The 10,074-nt window shown below is 42.8% G+C and overlaps 1 protein-coding gene across 2 annotated transcripts; it reads left to right on the forward strand.

The window, feature by feature from the left end:
- Positions 1–1,068: 1,068 nt before the first annotated feature.
- On the forward strand, positions 1,069–7,757 carry LOC124142061 (shematrin-like protein 2). 2 transcript variants are annotated; one of them, XM_046510323.2, is made up of 3 exons: positions 1,069–1,212; positions 6,075–6,880; positions 7,665–7,757. In XM_046510323.2, the coding sequence occupies exon 2, from the start codon at positions 6,083–6,085 to the stop codon at positions 6,857–6,859; it is 777 nt and encodes a 258-aa protein (XP_046366279.2). In that variant the 5' UTR covers positions 1,069–1,212; positions 6,075–6,082; the 3' UTR covers positions 6,860–6,880; positions 7,665–7,757. The 2 variants fall into 2 exon arrangements, with proteins under 2 accessions (XP_046366279.2, XP_046366280.2); XM_046510324.2 differs by lacking the exon at positions 1,069–1,212 and adding an exon at positions 1,513–1,530.
- Positions 7,758–10,074: the final 2,317 nt, after the last annotated feature.

Raw genomic sequence — 10,074 nt, forward strand, 5'->3', positions numbered from 1 at the left:
TTACACCAGTCGCCGGAACATGGGGTTTTATTCGTCCCGCGTTATGTTTTATACCAGTCGCCGGAACATGGGGTTTTATTCGTCCCTCGTTATGTTTTATACCAGTCGCCGGAACATGGGGTTTCATGCGTCCGTCGTTATGTTTTATACCAGTCGCGGAACATGGGGTTTTATGCGTCCCTCGTTATGTTTTATACCAGTCGCCGGAACATGGGGTTTTATGCGTCCCTCGTTATGTTTTATACCAGTCCCGGAACATGGGGTTTTATGCGTCCCTCGTTATGTTTTATACCAGTCGCCGGAACATGGGGTTTTATTCGTCCCGCGTTATGTTTATACCAGTCCCGGAACATGGGGTTTTATTCGTCCCGCGTTATGTTTTATACCAGTCGCCGGAACATGGGGTTTTATGCGTCCCGCGTTAGGTACAAAACCTAACGAGGGACGCATAAAACCCCATGTACCCGACTGATCCTGCTACAACGAATTTATCTTACCGACATGTTTTAAAAGGATTAAAACAATTTCAAAATTGATAGAAAACAGCTGTTCGATTGAGCGGAGGTGAGCTTGCGCTATGTCACGTGGCTTCCATTGACTCGGAAAAAGTGTGCGGCTTTTTCCTTGGAAGCGGGATATAAGGGATTTTTTCTGCCTCTCAGAAATCCACGTCCAGCCTGACTAGCCCTAGGCGGGGTATAAGAGATTTATTCCCCGCTGAGAAATTTATTTCCGTCCAAGGCGAGATACACAGTATTTTATCAAGATCACGTGTACCAATCAGATCATTCTGACATGGAGGTATGATAAAGGTTTAATTTTTTTATCTAAATGGTCTGAGATAATGTTCGTTTGGATAAATGTAACGCGTGCTGTCTATTTTATACATATAAAATAGACCAATTATATATATTTATATATTATTTGATATATTACAGATTTAATCTTAATTAAACCTTCAGAGTAATTATTTCAAAGATTTTAAAACTCAGAATAAACATAGAGAATAACATTATTTTCTTAAAACATGTCCAGCGTTGATAGATTGAAAAAAACATTTCACATACCTGCGGCTACGGCAACAGGGATGTTGCAATAGATCACCCTGTTTCCACCGCCTGTCAAAATGACCATATAAACGGCCCTGGAGGAGGAAGACCTTCCAGATCTTGTAGCAGATTCTTATCTGAAGTTCAAGATTGTCAGGATTCTGTGAGTAAAAACTTTTGTATTCTTTAAATTTATTATACTTTCTTCCGTTTCTTAATCGCGGACAGTGAGGTGTGTTTAGGAAATGAGCGTACGTACAAAGACTCGAGGTCGCTGTCCTCAAAGCGATCAAAGTGCTGTGGTTGTCTTTATTAGGGTTTGCAAAGGTTTGGTTCAATCTTAAAGATTTGAAGTGTCTTTGTACAAACCATCCTTAGCTCTATCATTGTCGTAAGTATATGGCAAGGTGTGGGAGTAATGGTCATCTTGGCGCTAACATCGTTTTGTAAAACGGTACCCTGGAGTTCAAATAAACTGAAGGTGAGTTTTCGCGAATAGGTGATGTCATCTACGAAAGCCTAATGATGCCGCTTTGATACAATAATTATTTTTTTCCATACGTTATTTCAATTATTTTCTCGTTACTTCGATTATCTTCTCGTTATTTCAAGTTTATTTCAAACAATGGAAATTTCCACACAAAAATCGTTATTTCAAGTTTGTTACAATTACTCTAAATTTCGATTTTCTTCTCGTTACTTCGATTATTTGCTTTATTACAATTATTTTCTTGTTATTTCAAGTTTATTTCAAAAACTCGAAATTTCGAAAAGATAATTGAAATAACGAGAAAATAATCGAAGTAACGAGAAAATGGTCGAAGTAATCGAAATTTCAAATAAATAGTTGAAATAATGAGAAACTTCGATTTAAAATAAAATATAATTATGGTAACATAGTGGCACCATTAGGATTTCGTAGTCATCACCGATTCGCATCCATTCATATAATTTTCACCGCTATGGGCGTGGGTTGCTGAGGACCTGTTCCATCCCGGATCTTCACGGGTCTTTTTCAGGATTGAGTTTGTAGTTTCAAGTTGGCGAAACACATTTCAATTTCATTTCTCAAGTTCATTTGACAAAACAATTCATACTGTCTGTTTCAAAATAGGGCAAATGCGGATTTGAGGTTTTGCATCTATCTTTTTTGTTGTACTATATATTCATGTTTTTAACGACTAAAATAACTAGGTGGGTTGAGCACAGTGGTTTTCTTGTGGCGGGAGTATCATCTCTGAAGGTATCCGCCTCAATGCTCTCTATGGGTTCGAATCCCAGATCCGACCCGATTACGATCTTTGGCGCATCGCCACCACACCTGTGATCGTGAGTTTCACCACAGTGGAAAACGAATCAACCTGCGCCAGATTGAGTTTTCACCACAATCATATAACATAAACGCAGGCGTTAAACCGAACAAGTGCAGAATGCGTTTTCACCGCAACCATATAACATAAACGTTAAACCGAACCCTTGAATTTTCCCCATTATCTTATAACATAAACGCAGGCGTTAAACCGAACCAGTGCAGATTGCGTTTTCACCGCAACCATATAACATAAACGTTAAACCGAGCCCTTGAATTTTCCCCATTATCTTATAACATAAACGCAGTCGTTAAACCGAACCAGTGCAGATTGCGTTTTCACCGCAACCATATAACATAAACGTTAAACCGAGCCCTTGAATTTTCCCCATTATCTTATAACATAAACGCAGGCGTTAAACCGAACAAGTGCAGATTGCGTTTTCACCGCAACCATATAACTTAAACGTTAAACCGAACCCTTGAATTTTCCCCATTATCTTATAACATAAACGCAGGCGTTAAACCGAACCAGTGCAGATTGCGTTTTCACCGCAACCATATAACATAAACGTTAAACCGAGCCCTTGAATTTTCCCCATTATCTTATAACATAAACGCAGGCGTTAAACCGAACCAGTGCAGATTGCGTTTTCACCGCAACCATATAACATAAACGTTAAACCGAGCCCTTGAATTTTCCCCATTATCTTATAACATAAACGCAGGCGTTAAACCGAACCAGTGCAGATTGCGTTTTCACCGCAACCATATAACATAAACTCTGGCGTTACACCGAACCCTTGCAGATTGCGTTTTCACCACAATCATATGGCATAATCTCAGGCGTTAAACCGAGTCCTTGCAGATTGAGTTTTCACCGCAATCATATAACATAAACTCAGGCGTTACACCGAACCAGTGCAGATTGAGTTTTCATCAAAACCATATGACATAAACGTTAAACCGAGCCCTTGAATTTTCCCCATTATCTTATAACATAAACGCAGGCGTTAAACCGAACAAGTGCAGATTGCGTTTTCATCAAAACCATATGACATAAACGTTAAACCGAACCCTTGCAGATTGCGTTTTCACCACAATCATATGACATAAACGCAGGCGTTAAACCGAGCCCTTGCAGATTGAGTTTTCACCGCAATCATATAACATAAAGTCAGCCGTTAAACCGAGCCCTTGCAGATTGAGTTTTCACCACAATCATATAACATAAACTCTGGCGTTAAACCGAGCCCTTGCAGATTGAGTTTTCACCACAATCATATAACATAAATTCTGGCGTTAAACCGAGCACTTGCAGATTGAGTTTTCACCACAATCATATAACACATAGTGTTAAACCGAGCCCTTGCAGATTGAGTTTTCACCGCAATCATATAACATAAACTCATGCGTTACACCGAACCCTTGCAGATTGAGTTTTCACCACAATCATATAACATAAACTCAGGCGTTACACCGAACCCTTGCAGATTGAGTTTTCACCACAATTATATAACATTAACTCTGGCGTTACACCGAACCCTTGCAGATTGAGTTTTCACCGCAATCATATAACATAAACTCAGGCGTTACACCGAACCCTTGCAGATTGAGTTTTCACCACAATTATATAACATAAACTCTGGCGTTACACCGAACCCATGCAGATTGAGTTTCACCACAATTATATAACATAAACTCAGGCGTTAAACCGAGCCCGTGCAGATTGAGTTTCACCACAATCATATAACATAAACTCTGGCGCTACACCGAACCCGTGCAGATTGAGTTTCACCACAATCATATAACATAAACTCAGGCGTTACACCGAACCCTTGCAGATTGAGTTTTCACCACAATTATATAACATTAACTCTGGCGTTACACCGAACCCTTGCAGATTGAGTTTTCACCGCAATCATATAACATAAACTCAGGCGTTACACCGAACCCTTGCAGATTGAGTTTTCACCACAATTATATAACATAAACTCTGGCGTTACACCGAACCCATGCAGATTGAGTTTCACCACAATTATATAACATAAACTCAGGCGTTAAACCGAGCCCTTGCAGATTGAGTTTCACCACAATCATATAACATAAACTCTGGCGTTACACCGAACCCTTGCAGATTGAGTTTTCACCACAATCATATAACATAAACCCTGGCCTTATCCCGAACCCTTGCAGATTGAGTTTTCACCACAATCATATAACATAAACTCTGGCGTTAAACCGAACCCTTGCAGATTGAGTTTTCACCACAATCATATAACATAAACGTTGACCCGAACCCGTGCAGATTGCTTGTTCACCACAATCATATAACATAAACTCAGGCGTTAAACCGAGCCCTTGCAGATTGAGTTTTCGCCGCAATCATATAACATAAACTCAGGCGTTACACCGAGCCCTTGCAGATTGAGTTTTCACCGCAATCATATAACATAAACTCAGGCGTTACACCGAGCCCTTGCAGATTGCGTTTTCACCACAATCATATAACATCAACTCAGGCGTTAAACCGAGCCCTTGCAGATTGTGTTTTCGCCGCAATCATATAACATAAACTCTGGCGTTACACCGAACCCTTGCAGATTGCGTTTTCACCACAATCATATGGCATAATCTCAGGCGTTAAACCGAGTCCTTGCAGATTGAGTTTTCACCGCAATCATATAACATAAACTCAGGCGTTACACCGAACCAGTGCAGATTGAGTTTTCACCACAATCATATAACATAAACTCAGGCGTTACACCGAGCCCTTGCAGATTGAGTTTTCACCACAATCATATAACATAAACTCTGGCGTTACACCGAACCCTTGCAGATTGAGTTTTCACCGCAATCATATAACATAAACGTTGACCCGAACCCTTGCAGATTGCGTTTTCACCACAATCGTATAACATAAAGTCAGGAGAAAAACCGAGCCCTTGCAGATTGAGTTTTCGCCGCAATCATATAACATAAACTCTGGCGTTACACCGAACCCTTGCAGATTGAGTTTTCACCGCAATCATATAACATCAACTAAGGCGTTAAACCGAGCACTTGCAGATTGAGTTTTCGACGCAATCATATAACATTAACTCAGGCGTTAAACCGAAGCCTTGCTGATTGAGTTTATACCACAATCATACAACATAAAGTCAGGCGTTAAACCGAACCCTTGCAGATTGAGTTTTCGCCGCAATCATATAACATAAACTCAGGCGTTACACCGAGCCCTTGCAGATTGAGTTTTCGCCGCAATCATATAACATAAACTCAGGCGTTACACCGAGCCCTTGCAGATTGAGTTTTCGCCGCAATCATATAACATAAACTCAGGCGTTACACCGAGCCCTTACAGATTGAGTTTTCACCACAATCATATAACATAAACTCAGGCGTTACACCGAACCCTTGCAGATTGTGTTTTCACCACAAACATATAACATAAACTCTGGCGTTACACCGAACCCTTGCAGATTGCGTTTTCACCACAATCATATAACATAAACTCAGGCGTTAAACCGAGCCCTTGCAGATTGAGTTTTCACCACAATCATATAACATAAACGTTGACCCGAACCCATGCAGATTGCGTGTTCACCACAATCATATAACATAAACGTTAAACCGAACACTTGCAGATTGAGTTTTCACCACAATCATATAACATAAGCGCTGGCGTTAAACCAAACTCCTCATTTTACTTTCAGCACCAGACATGAAGACAGTCCAGCTCCTCCTCGTGGTCATGGCCATGGCCGCAGTGGCCCGTGCCTTGTACCCATTCCCATACATGCATAGTCCCCTGCTCCTCGGGGCCCGTATGCACGGCCTTCACTCCGGATTGGGTATCTACGGCCTTGGCCAGGGGTCATACATGGGTGGAAGCTACCCTTATATGGGTCACGGGGGGTCATACCTCGGACACGGAGGGTCGTATCCTTACTATGGTGGCAGTATCTCCTATCCCGTACACCTAGACGGCCTGGGCCATGCTGGTCAGAGTGGATCCTACCCCTACTCTGGTCTCGGTGGATCCTATCCCTACGCAAGCTCATCCGGTTCCTATCCCTACGTACACCTAGACGCCCCAGGCCATGCTGGTCATAGTGGATCTTACCCCTACTCTGGTCTCGGTGGATCCTATCCCTACGCTAGTTCCACCGGTAGCTCGTATCCCTACGCCGGGTCAGTTGGCTCATATCCCTACGCCGGGTCAGTTGGCTCATATCCCTACGCCGGGTCAGTTGGCTCATCTCCCTACGCCGGGTCAGTTGGCTCATATCCCTACGCCGGATCAGTTGGCTCATATCCCTACGCCGGATCAGTTGGCTCATATCCCCACGCCGGATCAGTTGGCTCATATCCCTACGCCGGGTCAGTTGGCTCATATCCCTACGCCGGGTCAGTTGGCTCATATCCCTACGCAGGAGGTCAAACTAGCGTGTATCCCCAGACCAGTCCTTATTTACACGGACACAGCCTGATCCATTAGATTCCATGGGATCCAGTTCAGGTAGGTAATAGCCTCCGCTTCATTTTCCAAAGCCTTGAACGAGTAATTTTAACAGCAAAATCACTTTCGAATATCAAGGGTATTATACCTCCATGATATTATATAGGGGGCACGAGTGGCCCAGTCGTCTAAGGCGCCGCGATTCGCTGTGCAGAGTTGCGTCCCTTGGGCACGCCAGAAACCTATGATTGTGGGTTCGAATCCCGGTTCGCCCCTATTATGTTTCTAGGTTTGTCAGCACCATACCCGTGCTCGTGGGTTTCACCGAAGTGGTAAACGTCTGAGACCTGCATCACTTCGTGCTTTCCTCCCACATTAAGCTGACATGCTGCGATATAACTGGAATACTGTTAAAAGCGGCGTTAAACCCAACTCACTCACTCACTCACTAGTATATAGATATAATACACTGGATGATTGAGATTGCCTCAAAATACATATTCGAGGAATATATACGTTTTTACTCTGTTGTAATTTCTTAGATATTATTATTATTAGACTTATATTATATATACTCACTTCCAAACGATCAATAGGAATGTTCATATATTCACCTCCAAAACAAACGCACACTCTAAAGAGGTAATATGCATACATCTTTTCGTTTTCGGACATTTCATATTTTAGGGTGTGCATTTGTTTTGGATATGAGTATATCAACATCACTTTTGTTCCAACATGCATTATGTTGGAAATAGGCTTAAGTTTTGATCATCAGCTTCCAAATCGTTTGTGTACAGGTTATGATCCTTGTATTCAACGTCATTCCACGACTTTATTTCAGTTCAAGGTCAAGGCCAAGGCCGAACCTGCCGAAATGGAAAACGCGTCAGATCCAATATACCTGTGTACCAGTAGAATAAACACTGTCTTTTAATCATTTGTGTCCCATTCTCTTTCAAAGCTGCGATTAAGCAACAAGCCATTAGGACAAACAGATTTATTTGTTATTTAATGACTAATTTACAGACCGCCTCCGTGGTCTAGTTGTAGAGCGTCCGCCCGTAGAGCGGAAGGTCCGGGGTTCGATCCCCGACCGCGTCATACCAAAAGACGTTAAAAGATGGTACTTGTTATTACCCTGTCTGGCGCTCGGCATTAAGGGGCTTAATTAAGGACTGGTCGGCTCGGAGTCAGTATACTGTGTCTGAGTGGGGTATTCATGTTAAACTGCGGCATAGTATCTCAGTGAGCTAGCACTATAAATCGGCATCAGTCCGGACTAGTACAAGCAGCCACACAAACACACACACGTACATGCACGTCGCTATATAAGTGCAATAATCTTGGACGCGACGTTAAACCACATTTCATCGGAAGGGCCGGGGTTCGATGCGTGCGTGCGTGCGTGCGTGCGTGCGTGCGTGCCTGTGCCTAGCGCCAGGATGGGTTACAACAAGTACTATGTATTACGGTCTCTTGGTAATCCGCAAACATCGACCTTCCCCTATCCGAGAAAGACGGTCTATCCACCACATTACGGAGTCGCTCTTCTCCGTCCTTCTCATCAATGTGAAGTTGGTATTAGCCGATATTCGGCTTTTCCATTGGACGAGAGGCCGGTCACATGACGCTCATAAACGTATACATGTATATGAACGACACATTTTGACGTTCGGGCGTCTTAGTGGGATCTACTACAGTTACCTAAACGCATTGTCTTTCCTTATTGTCATGGTCAGTTAATCCATGACCTTACAGCTCGTCTGGACATCATCGGCTCATCTCAAGTCGTGATTGGTCTATCGACGCCTACTCCGAATTGTCTTCATCAGCATTTATACTCGCATAATAAAGAAACGCAACACCAGCTCGAAACTCACTTTAGTTTTACTTACTCTCAGTCTATCTATCAATACACGACAGGATCGGACCGGCCAGGCTCGTCACTGAGTGGGGAGAACTTAGAAGGATCATGGTTCGACTCGATCGACTGCAAACCGCACTCTCCTCTCCTAATGTTGACGGTATCATTTTAAAGTGTTCAGGCCTGGCCTGTCTTTGTCACCTGTCTTCATAGATCATTTTAATTGGTTGAGAACAATATCAGATCATGAACTCGTGCGTGTTTGTGTTGTGATCAGCAAATTACCAGAACCCACTAACCGATTAAAGATGTCTATTGATTAATTGGCGACAACACCACCGAAGCTATCCCGAAGTATCCTGTCACTGTCGTCGCCATATTGATTTCCTGATTGTTTGCGCCAACACTTCGGCTTTCATCGGGTTTTTTAAGTATAACCATCAATTTAAAGGTTGACTTTGTTATAATTTTCTAAGGTTTTGGGGATGCATTTTTACCTCATAACACTTCCACATTCCTGAGGAAAACCCTGGGGTTCCTTTGTAGGAATTAAAACAGAAGCCTTGTTTCAGATAATTTAACCACGTTAATCTTGCATTCATTGAAAAAGGTTTGACTGCATGCACGTGACCGAATATCGTCGCTACGACTCATCATAGCGAACAGAACGAAAAAACGCAAGCCCAGACTATCGACTCGGTTCGTATCTAATCGACACCTCTTTATAGTCTTTGCTCGTCACGCCGAAGACCCGGGTTCGATTCCCGACATGGGTACAATGTGTGAAGCCTATTTCTGGTGTCCCCCGCCGTGATATTGCTGGAATATTGCTAAAAGCGGCGTAAAACCATACTCACTCACTCTTTATAGTCACCGGCCAGGATCCACAAATAATCGCCACAGGTTCATTGGCGACTTCGGAAATCTGCCGTCACGGTGATCGTGTTGGCCATCTTGACGTCCTGTACTTGAAGAAAATTATCATTGTGACTGACAACGTAGTTCTAAACAGACATTCTTATCTAATGATGATTGTTTGAATACATTTGCTGTAACCAACCTACAAAAGACTTTACTACAGAACATGTGAGGTGAGGTGAGGTGAAATTGGGTTTAACGTCGCGTCCAAGATTATTGCACTTATATAGCGACGTGCATGCACGTGTATGTGTGTGTGTGGCTGCTTGTACTAGTCCGGACTGATGCCGATTTATAGTGCTAGCTCACTGAGATACCATGCCGCAGTTTAACATGAATACCCCACTCAGACACAGTATACTGACTCCGAGCCGACCAGTCCTTGTTTTAGCCCCTTAATGCCGAGCGCCAGACAGGGTAACAACAAGTACAATCTTTTAACGTCTTTTTGTATGACGCGGCCCGGGAT

Source organism: Haliotis rufescens, unplaced genomic scaffold, assembly GCF_023055435.1.
Source record: "Haliotis rufescens isolate VD_foot unplaced genomic scaffold, xgHalRufe1.0.p SCAF_81, whole genome shotgun sequence".
In the NCBI taxonomy this organism is placed as follows: Eukaryota; Metazoa; Mollusca; class Gastropoda; order Lepetellida; family Haliotidae; genus Haliotis; species Haliotis rufescens.

Bases quoted from the DNA above. Each gene is read 5' to 3' on its own strand.
- LOC124142061 (XM_046510323.2), top strand. From the start codon at position 6,083: ATGAAGACAGTCCAGCTCCTCCTCGTGGTCATGGCCATGGCCGCAGTG.